Here is a 25,600-nt window from a genome sequence, read left to right on the forward strand (position 1 = left end):
ACCCTTGGGTTTTTTTAAAAAAAGATACAGTTATTGTTATAATGTTCTATAGATACGAAATTGATATTTTAAAAAAAAATTGAAAGAGCCCCAGTGGCTCAGAGGAGAGGGGATGATCCTTGCTGGGGGACTGGGGCAGGGAAACTGCAGGGGAAAGTATTGTGTGGGAGGCCTGTTACTGCTGTGCTGTATCAGCAGCAGTGATGGCAACGGGGAAACCACCCAATGAATTAAACCAATTAAACTTTTTCTCTCAAAGGCAGTTTTAGCTGGCAAAAGGAAAACAATAAAAAATTGTGAAGCTGCTCATGTTTTTGTAATATTTTATATATTTCCTCTCTCTATAGGTCCACAAAACATGTGTATCAAATTCCAAGTGTTTGGTGTAAAAATATTTTTAAGGTTTAAAATGACAATGGTATTACATACATACCATACTTTCACTTACCAGCCCTTTTTTAAAAAAAAGATCTCCATACTACGTAGACCAATAAGGCAAAAGTTATAAAGTGACATTTCAGAAACAAGAATCCGACTTGTCAGATAACATGAGTTCTTGACTCCACCTTCTATAAATTCAGAGATGTGGGTTTATTCACAGTAGATATATTTGGGTAAGGCTGAAGTCCCATCTGCTTGTTGTCTTTCAGTTTTTGCACTATAATTTTAGCAACTTCCTCTCCTTGGCTATCTGTAGTATCAAGCAGTTGCCTGACTCTTGATGTCCTTGTAGGTTTGGTACTGATAAGTTCATAATCCTCTTTCAGGATTAAATCTCTTGATAAGAGTGCATCCAAACACTGGTTAAGACAAGCTTCAGTCATCTGGTCCACAATTTCCTCTCTTTTACTTTGGATCCACTGATGAGCAATACCATGGCGCACAGTCCTCAATATAAGATCTAACAAAAGAATTGACACAAATGAGGGTCTGGAACTGTACAAATAACAATAAAAGATGTGAACAGAACTATCTATTTGTCAGAAGTTTAAATACCACAATCATGGGTTGGATCCAGTGGATCTGTTCTTCTAACAACAATGTTTTATTATGGTGCAAGGCTTGTGCTGGAGGAAAGTGCTGCAGAACGGATTCATGGGATCTAACCCTCTATTCTTCAAATGAAACAATCTGCTTTTTAGATGAAAGTAAGCTCCACAATAGGTCCTCATTTACATATCTTTATGTGTTAATTAGCAGCACTTCCTTCAAAAACAGTTTGCTGCAGTGCCCATTTATACTTATGTAGGGGCCAAAATACATGTAGGGGTTGGGAGTTCCATTACAGGTTTGCAGACATGCTAATCCTAACCCTAAAATGCCCCCGTGATGGGCCTTGGTAGTATTGGGGCTACAGTGCTGGGCAAGGGGAGTCAACTGGACCACCACCGAGCTGCCATCTTTGACGGTGGATTCTATCAGGATGTGAGCTGGCCCTGGAAAGACGACCAGACGACCTGAAGAACTGGCTATGAAAGGACGACAGTACCATCCGGAACTTATGCTGATGGGTTATGCTGGTTTGTGGAACCCCATCTTGGATTGATCAGAGCTTATTATTTAGAGCACCGGCACTTTATTTGAAATTGACTGTTTTATTCTGTTTTTAGTAGTTGTATCATGGCATATGCCTCTTGTTAGTCGCCCTGAGCCCGTTTGGGGAGGGCGGGATATAAATTTAATAAATAAATAAATAAACAAACTCTTCATGACCCTTGGCATTTCCCAATGAAAAATCCCACATGGGGGGGGGGATTAAGTGGCTCTTTCATTGGAAGAAGAGCCACTTATGTTGCATGAAAGCTCCTTAGGTTGGAGGAAGACTACTTGGATCCACCCCATTAATTTTAAAGGCTGAGAACCCCTATTTAGAGATATTTTTTTAAAAAAAAATTACTTTTCCATTTTCAAAAATATTACAGCAATTTTTCATATTTTTCACAGAATCATAGCACTTTATATACTAATAAAATTCAATTACTAATGATAGGTAAGCCTTCAAAAAAGTCAAATTTAAATTATATATCGCTCTACTGTTCCCTATTTAGATACATCCATCATCCTAGTAATAAATGCCCAAATGGATGATAATTAATAGTATGTAAAAATTGCACCACTGTACCTGAATTTATTCCGGCTGGCGGCAGCAATTGCAATGAAGAATTTGAAGAATTAGAACTGGCAGACGAGGAAAAGCTTTGTTGAGAATCATAACAATGAGTACTCAGAGACGGTGAGTTATTTTTCTTCAATGTAACCAGCATGCTTGGCCCACTATAAAGATCATCATGACTGTCTGTGTGAAGAAGACAAGCCATATCTTTTGTTTTGTGTTCAAATAATAAAACAACAACCAACAAAACCTACAAACATGTCATTTTGCACACACCGGCTATAAAGCAATGAGTATTGCTGACTTTCCAAAAAAGGCTTGGATACATCCAGTAGAACTGTTAACATTTTTGATCACTTCACCAAGTACTTTAGAAACATCCCCAGTTTGCTAGGTGGGAGGAAGTGGTATGAGTTCTGTTTGAGAACAGTAAGCTTAGGAGTTACTTTGGCACTGAACTACTTTCAGAATGCTTTGGATCTTGGCCATACGTCTTTATTTTCTCACTTTAAAATGTGCATGATTCACCAAACAGTCATTCTTCAAAAGGTATTCTCTCTTTTTCCTGTTAGGAGAATATTTACCAGGTAGGATTAAGGCCATTGGTTGTGCACTCTTCTAGTAATGGAGTTTAGAGATATTCCTTCATGTGCCTCAAGGTCAAAAGCCTCAGTGCTTTGAAGAAAACCCAACTGGTTTTGATATAATACAACTTAGGCTCTGAAGTATAACACAACAAAACAAAACAACGACCCCAGCATTCAGCCTGCAAAACCCTTGCTCAGGTTCTTCTTCCCAGTCTCCACCAGGAAACTGATGGCCCCTGCTCCCAACATTAACGCTTCATGAACCACATAATACTTTTAGACATTCTTTAGCCCAGATACTATCTGGAGATGGAGAACAAGATAGTGAAAGGAAACAGCAACACTCTTGGCAGGACAATTTCAATTTTTTTTATGGCATGGTGTCACAGTAATCTCCACAAGGCAAATGTCTGTCAGGCAGTGATGACGGGCTTTGTTGACAGCCAAGGAAAAAGGTTTCGTTTCATAAAGCATTTGATAAACCACGACTACTTAGGGTTGCCAGCCAAGAGAGACAGGAGGACTGGGCTGTCAGAGACACATGGGAACAGTGTAATGCAATGCCACAATGTCACTTTTTTGTGGCTGGAAATGATGTTGTGGCACCACATGATGCTGCCCCCCTACTGGCAGAGGGGCAGGGGAAGCACTGGCAGTAATTCCCTTGGCAGGACTGGGAAATTGGCAACATTACTACTACCCACCACCTTTTCTCTCTAGTGGTGACCCAAATTGGCTTATAACATTATTTTACTGTCCTGCATCTAATCCTCAACATGACCTTGTGAGATAATTTAGGCTGAGCAGCCTTTCAAACCTCTCAGTGCCTCCTAGTCTGACACTTTTAACCTCTATGCCAGGTGTTCCCAACCTTTTTAAGCCTGAGGGAACCTTTGGAATTCTGACATAGCATGGTGGGTACAACCACAAAATGGCTGCCAAAGCTTACCTTGAGTCAGACATATCAAGATTATTGTACTGTAGTGGCAGCTACAGCCAATGTAATGTTTGAAAAAAATTTGTACAGCCAATCGAATCTCCAATGGCCAATCAGAAGCCTTGCTGGGCGAAAGCCCCACCTGGACCCACCCACTTTTAAAAACACTTGGGAAACACCAGGAAAGATAGTGGCAGGGCACATGGCACCCATGGGCACAATGCTTGGGACCCCTGGTCTATGCTTTGTAGAATCAATAATTCACTGAGCAGAAAGAAAGCAACTTGACTGTACCTAGGAACACATCTTTTTCATCTGAGGAAAGCAGAAAGGGGGTTTCTGCCCTGGTTCAGAGCTTTTGATCTCCAGTTTGCTGACTGCATGATGACTAACACAGACAACCTTGTATTACACAAGCATCAGATTGCACAGGAAAGCCCCTTTGTGAACATTGCTTAAGGGTCACTCATTCAAGAACTATGAAACTTGGAAAGAGTCAAACTGGCCACAGTTCTTTGCTTTCTGTTTTTGCTTCAGGGTGAACAGTAACAAGACATCCTTGAGTTCGTATCCAAATCAAGCATCAGCAGTAGTACAGTAGTGGCTTTTAATGCATGAATTAAAGCTGAAAGCAATGAAGTCCATGTAGAAATGCTCTTCAGGCTTCATGTTACTTCCTTGAGCAATATGAAATACGAGAAACACACACACACACACAAATAACTATTATAGTAAGATCTCCCCCCTTTCACAAACAAAATATTAAGAAATGAATTGGTTTGTAAATGTGCATTTTGCCAGGGACAGTGTTCAGCAGAACTTCAAAGTGGTGTGTGGGAAAAGGAAAGAATGACATCCTGAAGACTAAGTTGCTATTGATGGCCCAAACCTTTGATCAAGAGATTGGACAGAGAATCCTGGCCTGCATCTCAGCATCCCTTGCATCATTAGGAGATAGTTCAGGGTACACCTCTTGGACTGCTCACTACTTTCATGATATTTCTAAAAATATTATGACCTCAAGCTAGCAAGTCATGTTCTCAATATTTTCGATGGGATAACTGATAAGAATAATTTTGAAAGCCTTGTTAAATACTGTATCCTGAAACTCAAACTGTTTAACTCAGAGGTGAACAGACAGGACAAGCCTGCTGTACCATCCCCTTAGGGTCTTTAAAGTTGTCCCTTGAACTTCTGCTCTTGTTTAACCAGTTTGTATCCTTTTATGCATTGCTTCCTGTGCATTCACCCCACACAGAATAATGAACTAGGGTTCCTCTGTGTAAAGCTTCATGAATTTGGCATAGTGCACATGTTTACTAAGCAGTAGAAGACTGCCCTAAAACAGAGCACAGAATATTTTTGGATGCCTGCCCCATGGGCCTGCAGTCTAAGAAAGCAATTATCCTAAACAGGCCTACTTAGAATTCTGCTCAGGTCTACTCAATGGGGATTACTTCCAGGAAAGCATTCCTAGGATGGCACTGTAATTAACCTATTTTGATTTGCATGCTGCCAATTCATCCCCCCTTCTTTTTTCTCTCTCCACTTTGGTTCATTCCCTACTGTCAATGCTATTCAAAGTCTCCTGGGACAAAAGCTTATGCATCTATTTAGAAAATTTGTATTTTGTATCTCCAGACCTGACTGAGGTGGCTCAGAACTAAAACAACAAAGCAAAAACCAACCAAGACAATAAGAACAAATAAATAAAACAAGTCAACCCAATAGTTAATACATTTTAAAAAATCAGTCAATAAAAACAAGCCAAAGCAATGAGAATAAGCCAGGACATAAATGCCCATAAAATAAACACAGCAGTCTAAAATGATATCTTTAGGCTAAAATGGCAATTGTCAGAGTAGCAGCAGACCATAAAATAGCTAAAAAACAAGGAACCCCTTAGGTAAAAGCCTGGGTAAGAAGACAATGTCTTGGCCTTGTAGTATGAATGGGAATATAAAGATTTTCATATATAGGTTTTTCCTTCTTGATTGTTCATATTCATATTTCTCTGGTTTTTATAGATTTATTCTTTAAGTAATATTTTATTAGGATGTTAGAAAGGCCTGTTATATAGAAGGCTTTCCTCTTGTAGGTCTGATATTGCTAGCAGACAACATAATAGGTACAAAGTACATGATTCTGTAGTTCTTAGGGCAAACCTTTCAATGTCTGGGTCAGATAGGATTTTAGTCTCGTATCAGTAATGAATACTTTTGTTTGGGGACGAACAAGCTTTAGCCGATATGCCTTGGGTCATGTCAAGTAAATATGTGACGCTATTGCATAGGCACACCTTTCTTACATTTGACCAATAAGGAGATTTTTATGTAAACGTTGTTTACGTTTTTGTAACCAATTATGCCTTTTGAATATTATTCCCATGATGATGGTATGATGATGTCATTTTAAGTATTTAACTTTATGTATTTCCTGAATATGTTCAGAATATGCTCAAGAAGAAGAAGAAAAAGAAGAAAGTTGTCAATTTTTGGTTAACCATTTGGTCTAATTGTTTTCCTATTGATTGAGGCATGTTTCCTGATTATGCTGAGAAGAAAGCAGTCAGTTTTGATGGGTCCTTTGGCCTAACTGTTTTCCATATTTCATTACAATAAAATACAAGAACTTCCTCCTCATTTGACTTCATTTTTGACATGGAATCTAATATTTACAACAGCCTGGTGCCACAAGGAGAGTAAGGTAGCTGCCAGATGAGGATCAAGGGAGAGGGTATTCTCAAGGCAAAGCACCACCACTTAACAAATCTGTACTTTTATTACTATCTGCCTCATAGCTGCAGGCAAAGGCAAAGAGAGCAGAGCTTAAGAAAACACCCTTGTTGTGGGCTGGACAATATGGAAAGAGGCAGTCCTTCAAGTACACCAGCCCCCAGCTGTTTAGGGCTTTAGAGGAATGAAGAGCAGTTCAAACTGTGCACCGAAACAGATGGACAGCCACTATAGTGTATTGTTATTGTTATTGTTATTCTTTAGAAACCACCCTCCCCTGGAGGGCTCAGGATGGGGCATAACATCATTAGAATACAGGGGTTAAAATACAATATGAAAAATAGCTAAAACAGTAGATCAGTACACTGCAATGCACATTGACTAGTTATCGATGGCCTACATAAAATTATGCTCCCTCCTAAAGGAAGGTCATGAATCAGACATAGTGAAGGCTGTAGTAAGGCCAAAAGAAGAACCACTGCTGTCCTCAACCATAGGCTTGGTGGAACCTATAGAAGTTTTAGAAACCAAGAGACCTAAGTTCAAACCCCCATGCTGCCAAAAAGCTTGCTAGCTGACCCCGGGCCAGTCACTCTCTCTCACAGCCTAACTTGCACATCACAAGGTATGAAAATAAAACAGAAGAAGCTTTGCTTCAGTTTTGTTTTTAAACTTCTGGTTGGTCCTACAACCTAAATTAAACATCCAATCTTGTTGACTGTATTGGCTCGCTCTGTGTAATCCACCTTGAGTCCCAGTAAGAAAGGAAGACTACAAATAATCTAAATAAATAATAAATATGTTGCCCTGAGATCCTTGTGGAAGGGTAGAGTAAATGTATATTTAATAAACAGAAAGATAGCCATTCAGTATTTAGCATGCTGTTGGCAGTCTACAGAGACATGTGCAACCTTATTTTCAACTGATTTTCAATCAGCAGTAACCAAAGTTATAGTATGTCAAAAGTGCATTACCTTTTGAGAGCATATTGTACTGCGATGCAGGGCAAAGTTCTGAAGTTTCTGGGGGAAGGCTTCGTAGAGGAAGTCCTTCACTTTGGAGTAAAGAGTCACATGCTTCCTGGAACAAATATAATCATATATACATTTAATAAAGCCTGATATAACATCTTCCCTAGTGGGAGCTTCCAGTGTGTGTCATGGTGTGTTGCTCTCTGCACTAGAGCTGTGCACTTGAATACTGCCAGTCTGAATATATACCGGGGGAAGGGGGGATTATTGGTATTTTCCAGAGCTATTTAGGTGTCTGGATGGTATTCAGGATTTTTCAAGATTCTAAGAAATAACTGGGAATAATTGGGGGGGCCCCAGCATTTTAAGGTTCCAAGGACTATTTTCCTTCAATTTTACTTCCTGGCATCATCTTGTCAGGTTCTTGGCTTGGATTCTCTGGTTTGACATTAGTTCTGTTGGTATTGCAACAGTGTCCCTTGCTTCAGCTGGTTTGGCTTTGATTCTCTGGTATGACATTGGTTATGTTGGGCTTGACACATTGGCCTGTATTTCTGCTAGGGTTCTCTGGTTTGATATTGGTTCTGTTGGACTTGTTGGTTCTGTTTGCATTGGGAGGCTTTTGGCCACTGGTTGTTTGCTCTAGTGTGTTTGGTTACTGGCTTCTTTGCCCTGAAGAAAGCATGAAATCCCCCCATAGGAAACAATGGAGACAAGTACAATGGCCCCTGTTCAGGAGCCCATTGAATTGGAACCCTTGATCCAGTGTTCTTGAAACTTGGGGGTTCTTTAGTGGACAGGCAAGACTAGGTTCCTGGCATTTTGGTGTTATTTGCTTGAAAAACATCTACTCCAACCCCCCCATAGATTCCCTATGGGAAAAAATGGACCTGAATAATTTCAGAATCCCCTTCCAAAAAACAAATCCAAATACCAAAACAGTATTGGGGACCTAAGTAATCTGGAATATTGGTATTTATGCCCTTCCTGAAATCTGAACTAACATCCCTACACTGTACTGCATATCTCTGTTTCTGAACATCAAAAAACAATCCATTGTTGTTCTGACATGGATAGCCCAGACGAGCCCGATCTCATCAGATCTCAGAAGCTAAGCAGGGCTGACCCTGGCAAGTACTTGGATGGAAGACCTCCAAGGAATAGCAGGGCTGTGACACAGAGGCAGACAGCAAGCCACCTCTCTGAACATCCTTGCCTCCCAGCCCCACTAGGAGTCGCCAGAAGTCAGCCATGACTTCCAGGCGCACGTACACACACAAATACTCACAAAAAAAGAAAAGAACCAATTCACTATCAACAGGTCTTTGTTCTTAGCACACAGAAGTATTCATGGTAGCTGGGGTTGGTGACTTTTCTGTTTGTAAAATCTAAGTCACCCTAAGTATGTACTCAGTGGATTCTGAAAAGACCTACCCTTTCCTTACTGTGCAATTGTGTATAGGACAGGGACACTGAAGCCATTTTAAGTGCTTTTGAGTATATCTGTGCTCAATGAAAAGGGGAGAGACAATGTATGTTAAGTGCTTCAGAGGATTCCAAATGCTAAATCAAAGTTAAGTTGTTATGGTGGTGTTAGTACTAACAAATGAAAAGGTTGTTTTACCTGTTGTGAACTAGCATTTACTGGGATGTTAAGAGATATTGACTCATCACTGGACATCTTGCTAGGTAAGCGAAGACATTGCCACTCATATTGTGCCTGAAAGAAACATTAGCACGCTTACATCAATCACCCTGACACAGTTCCATGTATATAATTTCAATCTTCAGTTATATGTTAATCGTGTGGAATTTCACATTACCCAGTTTCTCCCAGTTTCAAGCCGGTATTCTTCCGTTTTGAGGTGAACCGGTACAGGGCTGCCATTTCACACATGGCTTGCCCCTACCGGAAACCAGCCGATTCAGAAGCGGTTTGGCATTTCAGACATGCACCGCTTTGTTTTCCCGCCGTTTTCTTCCCGTGCGGGTGATCGATTTTTTTTTAAAAAGGTTGATTTATAGCGCTATAGCAGTATAACGAAACACTCCATGCATTCCAATGGGATTGATATAGTGCTATTCCTTTATAGCGTTATAGCGCTATAGCGCTATAACGCTATAAAGCGAACGTTCAAAAAAAAAAAAAAAAAAAAAAAAAAAAAACAGCCGGAGATCGCCCGTGCGGGCGAAAAAAGGTGAGAAAAAAGCGTATCCGAACCGGGAGAGGGAATTGGAGACTACTCAAAAGCAGTTGACAGGTGAAATGCTTCAGTCCCGGTTCCTAAACGGGACTGAAGCTTTTGTGTGTGAAATGGCAGTTACATTCCGGTAGGGAACCGATTCTCAAACGGGTTCCCTCTGAAATGACAGACCAGAACCCGTTTGAGAACCGGTTCCCTACCGGGAGATATCACCTGTCTGAAATTCCCCCATATTTCTTCTAATGGACAGATAACTCCCACATTAGTGTATTTTTTGGTTAAGTTGTAACTTAAAGCTTACTTACTTTGGCCTTCTTTAACTGTATCACTGCTTGAAGCATAGGTATCTCATCAAATGTTCTCAGTACCGGTTCAAGCTCTATTAAGCATTCTGAACAAGAAAAAAAGGGCCTTTGGTTCAAGAGAAGTAGATCTGTAACAGTAATTACTGAACTATCTAAAGGGATTGCTGAGAAAGACTTAAGGACAAGCTCCATCAACACTGACATGAAAGTTCCAACAGTGCAGTCCTAAACAGAATTATACCCTTCTAAGAACATCAAATTCAATGGATTTAGAAGGATATAATTCTGTTTAGAACTGCATCACAAATGCCGCCACACCAGCATATGCAGCCATGCTCCCCCAGCTCTAAGCAGATGTGCATTTATTAATTAAAAACCTCCTATGTCCTGCAAATTCTCAGCCAAATTTGGCTCTTCAGGAGGATTACAACTTCAGATGAAACAACCTACAGAATTATTTATGACACAGTTATCACAAAATACTAAAGAATTTAAAAAACTGAATTAGAACAGCAGCAATTTTATAATCTAATCATCATAAAAAATAAAGCAAGTAGTAAAATTAAAATCTTAATACAGTGGGACACATAAGTCTATTACTCTTTTAAAAGTCAACCAAGTAATGAGGACAGAAAAAAACTAGATAAATGCCAATTTTCTAAAATCAGTAACACATCTCTGTAGAAAATATAAATTAATAGGATGCCTGGGGAAATAAATATGTCTTCATCTGGCACCACAAACTTATAAGACTCAGTGTCATATGGATGGATGTAGACAGGACCTTCCAATAACTAGAATATCAAATTTGAAGAACAAAATGGTATGCAACAGCCACCAACAACCACCAAATTTTTCTTTAAAAAAATTAAAAGCTTGTAAAAAATGTTTGTGTCTGTAGTCAACTTGTGGTGCTTTCAAGTCCACCAGTTTGGACAACTCAGAAATAAGGCACAAGGAGAACTCAAAGCTTTTGTTCCCTGTTTATTCCCAGGCTTCTAGATCAAGAAGTATAATCATCATCAATATATCTAACTAGGAAAAAGGCCCGTTATGAAAATAAATACAGCGGCCTCTAGAAAGAGGCTCTGGGCGGGTGCCCCGGCCTTGGAAACTCAGTGTCAATTTGCTGTGGCGACCTCAGCAGGGTATAATGACACTGAGTCCACCATTTTCTCCAGAGGAACTGATCTCTGCTACCTAAAGAACAGTTGTAATTTTGAGTGATCTCCAGCCCTCACCTGAAGATTGGCAACGATGGTTCCCCAGAAGGGAATAGTTGGTTTGGAGGGTGGAGTCTATGGCTTTGTACCTGTCCGAGGTCCCACGCCTCCTGAAACCTCACCCTCTCCAGGCTCCATCCCTCACATCTCCAGGAATTTCCCACCTGGAGTTGGCAACCCTATCTCCTTCCCAGCCAATCATCAACCTACCTTTATTCCCCCCTCACTCTTCAGCTTTCCACCCCCCACACACCTGCAGCCTCTCCCATGCTCTGAAGCCCTGACTGCTACGTCACATTGGCTGTCATATGGGGGCCACCTCAGCAGCATATAAGGATACAGAGCCCACCATTTTCTCCAGGGGAACTGATCTCTGCCATCTGGAAAGCAGTTGCAATTCTGAGTGATCTCCAGCCCTCACCTGGAGATTGGACACATTTTACCTCAGAACAGCAAACTGTTTAGAATGTTAGACGCAAAAGCCAATCAAGTCGCATATGCAAACGACCTCTGTGTTCCATGCAAATAACCTCTGTGTTCTGACTGGCTAGGGGGGGGGGGAGAGGAACAGCAAACTGTTTAGAATGTTGGAGGCGAGACTTAAACATGGCCAAATCTATGGATTCTTAAATTCTGAGACCACAATTATGAACAAACAAGACAGATCTTTCTATAAACATGAAAAAGGCCCAACTTTGAAGAAAAATCCAAGATGTCAAAAAATACACTGGGCTTTAACACCTCCCCCCCAATAGAAGCACCACATGTCGCATATTGCTTTAAGAGGCTATTGTCTTCTCTGCGGTCATTATTAGCAACCACACAATTTTGCCAGCCTTCAAGGCCTGGTTGCTGTTAGTTAAAAGCAGGGGGAAGGAGAGAGCAGGGCCCGGTCTATGACCTTTTTGGCCTCCGAAGGATGGCTCACTGGGCAACTTCCTACTAACTGACTTACATCAGTGACCCATGCCTGGCTGCTTTTATGGTTGAACAGCAGCCACCCCATGGAAGCCAGTGTGATGTAGTGGTTAGAGTTTCAAACTAGGACCTGGGAGGACCCAGGTTCGAATCACTACTCTGCCATGGAAACTCAGCCTAACCTACATCACTGGGTGTTGTGAGGATAAAATGGAGGCGAGGAGAATGATGCAAGCTGCTTTGAGTCCTCATTGTGGAGAAAGGCAGGGTATAAATGAAGTAGATAAATAATAAATGTAGTTGAAGATAAGGGGCAGAAAAAAAGATAGGTTGGCTGGTGGAAGGAAAGAAAGATGTAGGGAAAAAAAAAGGGAAAGGTTTCCCGGGGGAGGGAAATAGGAAATAGTGTGGGGAGGGGGATCCAGGGGAAAGCAAGGTGCCCCCATAAGTCCTTGCAGGTTCTCCAATGTGCAACTGGACCCAGTGGCCAGCATGGTACTATTGGGTTGTAATTCTCCTGGGCAGAGGCTACCAGGGCAAGGGAAGAAGTGAAAGTTGAAGACAGAAGGGCAGATAAAAATAGGCTGGTTTGTGGGAGGGAAGGAGTGAAGGAAGCAGGAAAAGGGAAGAGCTTATGGGGGCTTTCAGCAAGAGAAAAGAGGGGAAAGGGGGTGGGGAGGGGAAACGAGAAACTGCCTGTAAATTCTTGTAGGTCCCCTCAGTTGTAATCTCCTGGTGTATATTCAGTAAGCAGATCTTGCTGCACTTCACTCTGCTGCATCCCCTGAATTTCAGCCCTCTGGCTGTGCTCAGTCCCTCCTCTCCCTCTGCATGGCTGCTTTCAGATGCTTTTTTCTCTTTCTCATTTTAACATCTTTTCCTTGGATTTTTACTGGGATTGCTTGCTTGGGGCCTCCGCACTAGGCTCTGCTAGCTCCCTCTGTGTACTCCAACCCTCACCATTATGTGTAGGTGTAAAAACTGTCTATACGTTCAGGATCTCCCCAAACAACTGTAATACAGGTACATTAGGTGTATGGCAAATAGCATTTGATTAGATGTTCAAAACTGACCTTTAGACTGAACTATCGATAAAGCACACTGCTGGGGACAGTTTGTTCTCATTTCTTTCAGATGCATGTCGGGCAATGAGAATGTTTCCATAAAAGCAACATAAATGACAGAACACTGGGCCACAGAATATGCTTGCCAACTTCCCAACCCACAGCACAAATGTGAAACTGACTTGAAAAAGAAGGCCTTTCATCTGGGTTTTGTGCCCAGCTCCTTTCCATTAATGACTTCATCAGTTCTCGGTGAGGAATGTTAAGTGGTAAATATTCTTCACTAGTGTCTGGACGCTTTCCTTGCATCACGGTATACATAATCTGCAAGGGGTTTATAACATCTGTCAAAGGAGATATTATGCATTCATTAGAAATACATGTACTTATTTCTCCAGTAGCAGAATTACATCTGAACATAAAAACAATATCTGGCATTTTGAATTACGCTATATTGCTTCCAAAATAATTGCAATTATTAATAAATAAATGGTTGCTAGGGGAAAACCAAGCCCACCTCCCAGAGTTTCATGGCTTCATTTATATAAATGCAACTTAAAAATTTAAGAGAAAAGCACTGGTCATTTTAAAAAAGTTGCAGTATATATTTTTCAGTGAGGCATTTTTTAACATACTGGCTTCTTAAACAACTGCTGCCTGTTAACAGAATAAAGACAGGAATCTGACCTTCAAAAGGCTGCTTTCTTGATAATACTTCCCACATAATAATGGCGTAACTGTTTAAAAGTAAAAGTTCACATTAGTATAGATCCATTCCACAGTTTTCTGCTAAAATAAAGGAATCCCAACAAATACACAGACAGTGGGTTTTATATCCTATTATCATTTCACATATCCCAAAATGCCCCTCTGTGGAGAGGGGGGAGCATATTTGTCAATTCCCCCTTGAACTGCAAACCTTCATTTTGCTCCCCCTTCCTGTTTGTGAGGATCTCGTTGCCCTTAAGAGCAGAGTTTAATCACCAGGGCACAGAGAAAAACGGATGCCTCGTTCTATTTTATATATGTGTGTATTTTTTCTTTTTCGTTTCTGTTATTTCTTGCTATCTGTTTTGTTCAATTAAAAATTTTAAATTACAAGAGCAGAATTTAAGGAGGATCTTAGCCAGTTTTTACACTTATTTTCCCGTGTTCCCTGCAGCCACACAGCAACTGCAGGGGACTTCCTCTTAAAAAATAAAAATAAAGCCCAAATAGGCTCGGCATGGCTTTGCGGGGGAAGGAAGGGCTCCTGCCTCCCTCCCCCCAAAAACCAGTTTTCTCACATGAAAACTTCCCTTTGGGAGGTTATTCTGTTGATTTTGCTGCTCCATGTGCACAGATACTTCTCCGTGGAGCAGCAAAATTGGCGAAATAACTCCCCTGTGCAGTTTTTGCTGGGGGGAGGGGAGTAGGGTTGCCAAATGGGCCCGGGGGGTGGGGAATCCCCCGCTTCGGAGGCCCGATTTCCGCCGTGGCGGAATTGGGCCCCGGGCGGAACTTTGCCCCCGAAGCTGCGTCACTGGAGGTGACGCAGCCACCCCACATCGTTGGGGGGAAAACCATATGGTTTCCCCCCCGACGATGTGGGCCACGCCCCCAATGTGAGCACACAGCATGTAACTTCCTGTGACGTGCTGCTGGCGCACGTGCGCTTTGCGCGCGCACACATCCGACACGAACTCCCGGACCCTGGTGAGGCTCCCCCGCTCCGAGGGGTGAGTTGACTTGGCAACCCTAGAGGGAAAGCAGGAGCCCTTCCTCCCCTTGTGGTGCTGTTTTGAGACCATTTGGCCTCTCATGCCTTAACTAGAGTTAAGTGAAAAAACACAACGTATAGTTTGGCTCTCAGTGCTGCAGGAGAGAGCCAGAGTCAGGAAATTCTGTTCCATGAGGTTTGTTCCACTCTACTCACAGCTTGTTGAATACAAGCCAGTGTATCATTTGTTAGTTTACTTAAATTTCTAGTGAAATCAGTGAGGAGAGTATTACCACAAATATTCAAGGACCACACTCTACAAGATTGCTTCTAATGTTTGGCTTATCTGACTCTGGTATGTTAAAGAAATGAGACTGTCTCTTTAGACCTTCACGTGGCCAATTTCAATTCACAATGCACCGTATCAGAATTCCTATTGTGAGCATACAGAAACAGAATGTAACCACTTCACACATATGGCCCACCTATGCTTAAGCTCTGAAGTCTTTGCTGTTCTTACATAAGGAAGACTTTTAGAATGGATAAAATTTCACGCAACAATTCACAGTTCCCGTTTCCTGTAAATAACTCATTTTGATTTGGTGATTGTGTATGATTCTGATCTATGCCAATAAAGGTTTTGAACTGAAAACTCATTTTGATGTAACTTTTTGATCTGTATGCTCTTCAAGAATATATCCAAAAATGCTAGCACAGCAGCATGTTTGGAAGGGAAGTTCTTGACCTCTACCCTCCCCCCACAGGTTGTTTAAATCCCAGTTTTGTATAATATTTGAATGCAGACACTAGCATTCTGATATACTGTACATATAATGTCCAATAGGGAAGGTTGTTTCTGAAATGCAACCGTATGTTAATTCATTAATTTTATATTGATGATAAATGATGATAAAAATATTTATAACATTTGTTAGCTGCCTTCCTACCTGACTGAACTCAAGGTGGCTTACAATACAAGTAAAATACATAAAACAGAATACATAAAATAACATCATTTTATTTATTTAAACATTTCATAACAATCATAAAAGTAGTAGTAGTACTAGTAGTACCTGTATATATCATGCTTCACACTTGCCCGTGTTTTTTGATTAGGATTATAATCTTCAGGCGGCATGTAGACAATAGTCCCTCCCTCCGACATAGTTTTCTCTCCTCGTGACTGTGAAATGGACACCATGCGCCATTTTGACAAACCGAAATCCGCAATCTGGAAGGAACAAAACCTCAAGTCAATTGAAGAATAAAGAATATGTCAGTTTTATTCTGATAGAGCCACAGTTCAGACAGAAGAACAAGACAATGCTTTGGGTGATGTATGAATGGGGAGACCTTGGGCTCTTCTTCCAGTGAGTGTGGCTTGGCAGTGAAATATTTGCTGTCCAATGTTACTGATCTTTATCTTCACATCATGAACTATGGTGTGCCTGATCCCCTTTCTCTCTGCAACCAGGATTCTAAGCCTTGAAAAGAAGACTGCAAATCTTAAGAGTTTGGTTGTATTGAAGGGGAAGCCCAAGAGTTGCTTCTGGGGTTGTGGCCTCCTGGAGAGACCTGGAGACCTCCTGGAATTATAACTGATCTCCAGATCACAAAGAGCAGTTCCCCAATGGTTGCTTTGGCGAGTGGACTTTATGGCATTATACCCTGCTGAGGTCCTTCCTAAACCCCACCCTCCTTCGTATAGTAACTATTTTCAATACATATTTCTGTGGAAAAGTCTTAATTGCATTTGGGTGTGCCTTCGTGCATGAACTGTCACTAGTACAGTCATTCTAGAAATCTTACTCAGCATGAGATATATGTACCACATGCTTGCATGGCCATTGTAATTCTTACACAACTTTATCACTTCCTTTTTAAAAACAGTGCATTCTCTCTCCCCACCCAAGCAGCATTATTTTCTGTATGTCAGATAAATCATAAAACTAGACTGAATTCTACCTCTTCAAACAAACAAATGAAAAAATACTCATTGTTAAAAATACATTGGGGATTACTAATTCAGTATTAATATATAGCCAAATCAAATAACCTATAGAAATTTGTAGCGATGAAATGAAAAACACTGCTAATCCAGAATATGTATTTCAGAGCAAAGACAAAAGCTGTTTTCCACTTCCCAGAGGCAGCTAACATGTATTCTGCAATCGTGCTTTTCTATGATTACAAAATTCATGTTTTAGAAAAGCAGATTTCTAGCATCTAATGTTTAAAAAACAGGCCTGGAAGATATCAGCACCTACTGGGGGGAGAGTTTAACTGTACTTGTAGTCCTAAGATGCGTCATTATCCCCCTTAGCACTGTGCCCTTTCACACAACTACAAGAAGCAGATTCCATGTTGCTGCACAATTTAAACTAGTTATCATGGTGCAAAAACCATGGAGTTGTATGCTTCTGCACAGTCACAACATAAACACCTTTGTAGTGGGCACCAAAGTGCAGCTATACAGCATGAGCCATGCACAAACATAAGGGTGTAACTCTGTTTAGGATTGCACTGTATAGCAGTCTTCCCCAAAGTGGTGAAATCTAATGAAAGAAATTCCCATTGTTAAACCAATGATTATGACTGCATTTTTGCAACCCAGTGGCTCAGTGGTAGAGCACACACTTTAATGGTCCCAATTCCTGGCATCTCCAGTTAAAGGGTTTCAAAGAGCAGATGTTAGGAAATATTTTTTCTTTACCCAAGAACGGCTGAGAGTCAGAACAAAAAATAGTGATTTAATGATCTGATGGTATAAAGCAGCTCCCTATGTTGCATGGCCCTGTGCTTGCTTCCTGAACAGTAATGTGTGCCATATTTACAAACAGCATGTGCTTTATACCGTAGAATCTGTACTCTTGAGTAGTCTCATTTCCCTTATTGGAATGCTTCCTCTTTTCTGCAAAATGACAAACACCTCAGCCCCCATTTAGAGCAACAGAGACACCAGAGAGAAAGACAGAGCATACCTTAACGTGAAACTCACTGTCAAGTAAAATATTCTGTGTCTTCAAATCATGGTGCAAAAGGGGAGGACTCATGTTATGAAGATAGTTTACTCCCAAAGCTATTTCATACAGCATGCGAAACCTCAGGGACCAAGCAATGTCAGGATATATATTTTTCTTTTTAAAAAAGAAAAAGAGAAAATGATTAAAACACAAATATATTATTTGTTTTATGGCTAATTTTTAAAATTTATTTACTTCATTTATACCCCACCTTTCTCCCCAATGGGGATCCAAAGCCGCTTACATCATTCTTCTTTTCTTTGTTTTGTCCTCACAACAACCCTGTGAGGTAGGTTAGGCTGAGAGAGTGTGCCTGGCCCATGGTCGCCCAGCAAGCTTCTATGGCGCAAGAGGAATCTAAATCTGATACACTTAACAGCTTTGCCACAATGATTCTCACTATACAAAGTAATAAAACTGAAATGTGTACTATATTTCTCCCTTAACACAAAATGCTTGCCTAGTTTTCAGAAGGCTTTCTATGCTTTCGAAAAATAAACAGGGTTTGGTGAACCTCTGAAAGAGAGTTCCAAGCTGAAGAACAGTAATTGAAAATGCATCTCTGAGGATGCATATAATTGATCATTCAAGTGGTAACTTGCTATTGTTTATTGATAACCACTTGCTATGCTGGTAGTTTGGAAATCATCCTTTTCAACAAGGATTTCTAGGTATTTTCAGGAATCCAGGGAAGCAGCAGAGTCATTAGATTCTCGTCAAGCTGGCCATCTGTATCTGCTCTCTCAAGTAGTAATGTGCACAGAGTGGTAAGTCATTACTTGATAAATGGTTGTATACTTGTCCTTAGATGATAAGCAAGGATCAGCCACCTTCCCGGCAAGGGATGCACAGAGATATTCAAGAACAGACTGGCACATCTGCTGTTTGCCAGAGATACCTCACTCAGGGAGTTCTGGAGTCAAATATAAACCTACATCTCCAGATCAGATTGTTGGAACAAAGTTCAAGAAGACCAACATCCATGCTCTCAGAAGGGAGCAACTGGCCACTATAACACAGTCTTCCACCCTACCAACAGTTCAAGCCTAACAATACAGCATGTTAGGAAAAACAATTTTTAAAAGAAGATAATACAGAACAATTGATTCATACAGCATTTAAAATATTACAATAGCTAGGAACTATTGGTATTTGTGTATATTTTAATGTTACCAGCTTTAAACCCCACTCCCACCCCAATCACGGGCAGCTATATATACTCTGCAGTATTTTAAAAATGAATTTGCTATCTGCTTTTTATAACTATATTGTGTTCCCTTCAATTTTCCATGGCCTTTTCAAACAAAAATGCTTCATTTTACAACAATGAAATATTGACATTGCTTGGGTTGGGGGCAGGGAGAGAGGCCTTGACAAAGTTGCTACAAATAATACTTACTCCATGTAAAAGTTGGTTTAATGATCCATTTGGCATATATTCTGTCACTATTCCCAGAAATTCAGGCTCATTACAAATTCCCAGGATTGGTAGAATGTAGCTGAATCTTGCTTGGTGTAAGATTTCAGCTTCTTTTAAGAGAGTCTTTCTGTCACTACAAGAAAAACAAATCAAAAACTAATGTTACTAGATCAGGGCCTATATATATTAAAGTAAACTTCTAATCTCTAGACTGTTATTTCTATCAGTAATGTAAACTAAATAGGGTTGCCAAGTCTGTTTTACCTTGCGGCGGGGGGCTCCCGATCGGCGCGCTTTGAGCACGCGTGCACCGCATGCACATCAGCCGGATGTGACGTGATGACGCCGGGCACGCTGGGGGCAGGGCCACAGCCATTTGAGAGGAAAACATAGAGTTTCCCCCTCAAATGGCTGTGGCCCCGCCCCCAGCGTGCCCGGCGTCATCACATCACATCCGGCTGCATGCACACCGGGGTGGGGTTTCCCCCGGGGCCCGATTCTGCGGCGGCAGAAATCGGGCCTCCAAAGCGGGGGATTATCCGCCCCCCGGGGGGACTTGGCAGCCCTAAAACTAAAGTTCCATTATGATTAGAAAACCATGCACACACACCCACACTAAAAACAGTCAAGAGATTTCATATTGGTTGAAAGTTCGAGAACAAAAGCCATCTACTAATTCTTTTTTTATTCTTTATTAAGATATTGTTGTTAACATACACACTTTGCTATCTCTTAATGAAATCATTACAGTACAATACACAAGCTTTCAAGTTTTCCATAAGTCTTCATCAAGATGAATGTTAAAAGAGGAGGAGGGGAATGGGGTTGCCAGTTCTAGCTGGGAACTTATCAGAAGCTACCTTGAACCACAAGGAAATGCAAGTTACAAGTGTTTTAATTAAAAGTAATAATTTAAACGTGGTGGGGTATGAGATACTTAGCATTGCAGCAATGTGCAATATCACTTTTAGTGAGAATCAGAAGTGAAGTTGTCAGTCTAGGGCAAACATTCTAGGATTCACCCTCATGGTTAAACCATAGAATGTTGGGTGAATCCTAGAGTGTCACATTCATGAGATGATGTCACTTCTGGTTTCACACTGGAAGTGGCAGCATGTCTTGGCATGACCCTGAACTCCCCCCCCCTTCATCCACCCTGCCCTGTCAAGCAAAAGTGGGTAATGGGAGTCCAGGTTGGGAGGACCTCCCACTATAATGGGAGACCTGGCTTCCACTACAGGGGAATTTCATCCCATTTTCTTAAGTCACTGACCCACAGGAACAACTTTCTGGATCTGCAGGGGACTGCAAACGGAACAGGAAGAGGGTAGAGATGTAACTTTCTGGACATTTTGAAGAAGGAGGGATAGGTTTTTTGGGGGGAAATTGAAATATATTCAGTGATTATTTTCTTACCAAACCTAAAAATATTTTACTGGTCTAACAACATAAAACACATCATTTATAACTTAGAAAGCATATCAAATTGTACTATTTGGATTACTTATGGAGTTTAAAAGTGTAAATGCATTGGATTCTTACAAGCAAAATTGCAAATATACCTAATAATGACAGAAAAAGCTGCAACTGCTATTCCTCCCCCCCACCCCGGGCTGCCTTTGCATATGTATTTTAGTTTTTGCCACCTGAGAAGTGGGGTGGAGGAGCTGAAAACAGAAATCAAATTTTGTAGTAAAAAAAGGTGCATTATTTGAAAAGAAATGCCTTATACATTCCAATTATACATTATCAGTGTATTTGGATATTGAGTTAAACTTTACAGCATTGAAAACAATGCACTCTGCAATAGTTTCTCATCTTACACATTACAGAGTATCAATGGCGGACAAAATATTTTGCATTTAAACAATGAACATATATCCTTGACAATATGTCTACAGTGTATACAGGAATTATCATTATCTAAAGCTGTGATTATCTTACTTGAAAATTTCACAGAGCACAATTCTGAGTAAAACCTTGTCTTGAAAAGCATTCACCCACTCCAAAAAGGGGGGAAAGGAGTTTTTTCAGCACTCTCCAAAACTGAAACTCCATCCCCTCCCCCCATTTTCTCCCCAGGCCTTCAGAATCATTATTTTTAGTCATGCAGGGGGATCAAATGACAAAATTAAACAAGTTTTTCAGGCTCTGTATTTAATATTTCAACACAGAATTCTTTTCACATATATGCCCTTTAACAGTGAGTGAGTCATGCTCATGATGCAATGCAGGTGAAACTATTACTATGATATAATAACAAGGCTAGGATTGCCAGGCAGTGTCTACCAACCAGCAGGAGGACTGTGGGCAGGGATATGGGGTGTGTCATGCCAGCTGCAGTGACATGTCACCTGGACATGACCCAGGTAGTTTTAGAGTCTCTTGTGATTCCTAGAGCTACCCTATGCCACTTGTTTTTTTTACTAGAAATAATGTGACACTGCAGCCAATGTCATTTTTAAAGAATATTTTCCCCAACATTACTCAAGAGTGGTAGTCCCCATTATAATAGTGGCAGTAAACTGGCCCACCCACAAATGAGCTAGGGGGCTGGGATTTCCCAGTCATGCAGAAATATATATATTTGTAAAATTAACCAGTTGAAAAGGGGGAACAATTGTCCTGATGAAGGCTGAATGTGCTCTAGGAGGCATGGAATGCTAACAGAAATTGATAGTTTATAAAAGAGAAAAAGGGACAGAGAGGAAAAGTTGCCTGTTTGAGTTGCTGAGAGCATAGAAAATCTTGCAGAGGCAGGGGTCATTTCGTAGAAAAAGAGCTAGGGTGACTCATTAGCATAACTCATTAGCATATGCCACACCCCCTGACATCACCGGAAGTGTGTCCTCCACACAGCCGGCGGCGACCTCCAGCGGGCACCAGCAGGGAGCTCAAGGCCCTGCCCTCCCACACCTCACCCAGGGGGATGGCGTCCCCCCGCGCCCCTCCCAAATGACCCCTGTAGGTATATTTGGAGGGGTAGGAGGATTTTCAAATTGTTCTCCCCTGAGATTTCTTGTCCCCTCCCCTACATTCCATAATGCGCTATATTCTATAAATTGGTGAAATGCATCTGCTGAGAACTAGCACTGTGGGATATGGTATGGGGTGGTGGTTTCAAAGATAGATAATGTACTAAGACCCCATTCACATGGAGCATTTGCCATGCTAAAGATACGGATGATAGGCAGATTTTCCGGGCGTGATCACACTGCAACATCTGGGAAGCATAGTGCACCCGTGGCTAACCTGTGGCTTCCCGCCGAAAATGCAGAGCAAAAAACTACCACATACAATGTACTAGTTTCCGGAAAATGTGGGGCAAGGGCGGGCGTCTGATCACTTTTCCTCTGGAATCCCATGGTATCCGCCCATGTCCCGTCGCAAACCAGATGGTTTTTTTTTAAAGTCTCCACAGGATGCGCACAAACACCCACCAGCACATGCACACACTGTGGTGAGGGAAAACAATTCCCGTTTGCCATGGAAGTGGCGCCTAGCGATTGCCAGTGTGATCTCGCCGTGCCGCTTCTTTGCCACGCTGCAGGATAGCCATGTGATCGGCACCTAACGGCATACCCACGGGACCTCCACGGGACATGTGATCGGCTGCCGTGCGTTACTTTGCTCCGGGGCAAACAGCCATGCTTCCCCCCCGCATTTTCCAGCCCATGTGACCGGGACCTAAATATAGTTAGAGCTTCACCGTTTAAACTTGAGTTCTTGTATCTGGCTATAACTCATCCACAGAACTTTCACACAGACAACCATTTTCAATAAATGCAGAAAAATAGGAAAATACACATTTCTAGAACAGAATTTCTAGAATTCTATTTCTAGAATTTATATAAGTCAACATTTCAAGTGACATTCTTCTTCAATGATATTTGTACAAATATTATTTTTAAATACCTATTTCTCTTTATTCTAGAGAAAAAACACAGCCTGAAAAATAGCACTGGCTGCTGGAGTGGGCCCCTTCTTTCTTTCATTAAACAGTTTTCACTTCCTATAGTGAAATGCATTGCAAAAGCCTCAGATGTTAATCTAACGCCTTTGAGCTACAGAAACAATGTACTGGATAAAAAACACAAGTTACGAGAAAATTAAATCATAAAATGAAAATGCCATGTCTAATGGATTGAAAGAAAGTTAACCTTAAGTTCATGTCACTGAATAGAGAATATTTATTTTCTGAAAACAAAGGATGCTGTTGTAAAGAACTGCTCATTTGCTAAACTCTCTCATACGTGGCCATTGAAATGCTGCTTTAGACTAATTTATCTCTTTGCTTTCCATCCAATTGAAGCCTTTAAGGTTCTGCTTTCCATCCAATTGAAGCTTTTAAGGTTGTGAAGTTTATAGCATGAACCATGGACAAACCCAATGTACATGTGTATTTGCTAACATTATTTAAACTTTGCTAACATTATTTAAATATTTAAATGGTTTCTTAAAATTTGAATTGGAAAATTTCCCAGTTCACTCATCCTTGCCACCTCTTTCACCTGGGCATCCTCCAGGGTCAATGACACATGCAAAAACATGCTTAAAGTATAAATTTGCTCTTTAAGGGAAAGTTCAATCCTATCTAGGGCAAGCTGAACACATACTTCCAGATCAGCTTAAACTCCAACTAGGTGTGCCAAGTCTTCCCCCAGCAATCTCCAACACTGCCCACCAGAATTTCAAAGACCAGAGGGGCAAAAATGGGGGTGGGGTGGGCAACCTGGTATTATGCTGGTGTGCAGTGTCAAAAAGCTTGACAAGTGACATCATGCCACCGGGGAGATGCTCTAGGATTAGACAAAACCTCTATGGCTTAACCAAAGAGTTTTGGCAAATCCTAGAGTATTGCTCCTGACATCATGATATCATTTCCATTGGGGGGGGGGGCAGCATGATGCCAGCGTGCCTAGCCATGCCTCCTCTTCCAGGGATGCCAGGTGGTAGCCTGACATCCCTACCCACAATCCACAAAACCTCAATTTTATCTGGGTTTAATTTCAGTGTGTTCACCCTCATCCAGTCCCTTACATCCTCCATGACATGGAGCAAAGCCAAGTTAACAGTTCTGACTATTAAAGAGACATAGATTAAAGACATATAAAAGAATATGTGTATTATGCATTGTATTATAGTAGTCAAACTATTGTATCCGGTCAAGAAAATGTATTCTTTTCAGTGGAATGTGAAGATGAAGATGAGAAAGGTGATCATAGTTCAAGCCTACTTTTCCTGCTGTAGAATTTGCTTCAGATGTCTTGACCCCCAAATCCATTTCCTCATTTGTATGAGACACTACTGTGCTCACAAATTTCCCATTCGTTTAAATAAAATGATTACTTAAGAAACCCACTTTTTTCTTGGGAAGGGGCAATAGGTTTCATAGTGAAAAATAAAATTAAAGCAGCGCTCAGTTTTCTAATTATTTGACTTCTCTAGCTCAGTTAAAGGTGGATCTACAGCTATAATAATCATCCTAGGATCCTGCTGTGTTTATACACTCATTCACACGTTTCTCTTATTCATTGTAATAACAACCTTGCATGAGAAATCACCATTTCCTTACTACAGAATTCAGACTGGGAGACAGTGATTGCCCAAGCATCTATAAAGAGCCAAAGATAAACTTAGCTCAGACGTGAGAATGTCCAGTTCCTAGCTAATGTTCCCAACAATTGCACTTTCCTATTAAGATTTTATACAAAAGCAAACACAGGACTGACTTACATGTCCACTGTTAACATTTCAGTATAATATGCATAGAAGGATTACAGTACCTACCCTGTGGATGCCTACACTTCTTTCTGTTGGAGTAATGCTTGTATTCCCCTTTTCAACACACAGCACAAACAGGAGATACATGAGTCACTCAAACGTTTGTTTTCCAAACTCTCCATAAATGGCCAAAGCTCAAAATTTAGCTCTGTGTTAGTTGTTCAGCAGATTCCCCCTCCTCAAATAATCATGAGGGCTGTCATCTTGTCATAACTTTCAGAAATGTGCCACTGTGAGCCAATGATTATAATCTATATCTATATATCTAATAGCCAAGTGGCCCCCGGAGTGCGGATCGCTAAATCAGCGCTCTGGGGGCACTTGGGGGGGAGGGGGAGGTTTGTGCACTCTTGGGGCAGACCCCAGGGGTGCACAAAAATCTAAAAACTAAAAAAAAATATTGGGGGGATGTTTAAATTCCCCCGAAAGTGCAAGAGCGTTCCGTGCGCATGTGCACGGAACGCTCTACGAACGCCGCTGCCGCTTGGAAGGCAAGCGGTGAGCAGCGAGCGGGGGGGCCTGACCGGCGAGGGCCGAGCGGCCAGCCGCTCGGCCCTCGGCTAAGAAGAGAAGAAGAGATTGGATTTATACCCCGCCCTTCACTTGGAGTCTCAGAG

At 41.2% G+C, this 25,600-nt stretch overlaps 1 protein-coding gene across 1 annotated transcript in view; it reads right to left on the reverse strand.

The window, feature by feature from the left end:
- Positions 1-315: 315 nt before the first annotated feature.
- RIPK2 (receptor interacting serine/threonine kinase 2) overlaps positions 316-25,600 on the reverse strand; it is a 36,580-nt gene continuing 11,295 nt past the window's right edge. Inside the window, exons 2-11 of the mRNA XM_015424849.1 lie at positions 19,179-19,332; positions 17,738-17,893; positions 15,830-15,987; positions 13,745-13,794; positions 13,240-13,401; positions 9,853-9,938; positions 8,968-9,063; positions 7,347-7,452; positions 2,123-2,296; positions 316-901 (exon numbers count right to left, since the gene is read on the reverse strand). Of these exons, the coding sequence (XP_015280335.1) occupies positions 570-901; positions 2,123-2,296; positions 7,347-7,452; positions 8,968-9,063; positions 9,853-9,938; positions 13,240-13,401; positions 13,745-13,794; positions 15,830-15,987; positions 17,738-17,893; positions 19,179-19,332 (1,474 nt within the window). The 3' untranslated portion in view covers positions 316-569. The remainder of the gene's footprint in view (positions 902-2,122; positions 2,297-7,346; positions 7,453-8,967; positions 9,064-9,852; positions 9,939-13,239; positions 13,402-13,744; positions 13,795-15,829; positions 15,988-17,737; positions 17,894-19,178; positions 19,333-25,600) is intronic.

Source organism: Gekko japonicus, unplaced genomic scaffold (genome assembly GCF_001447785.1).
Source record: "Gekko japonicus isolate JY-2015 unplaced genomic scaffold, Gekko_japonicus_V1.1 scaffold1168, whole genome shotgun sequence".
Taxonomy (NCBI): Eukaryota; Metazoa; Chordata; class Lepidosauria; order Squamata; family Gekkonidae; genus Gekko; species Gekko japonicus.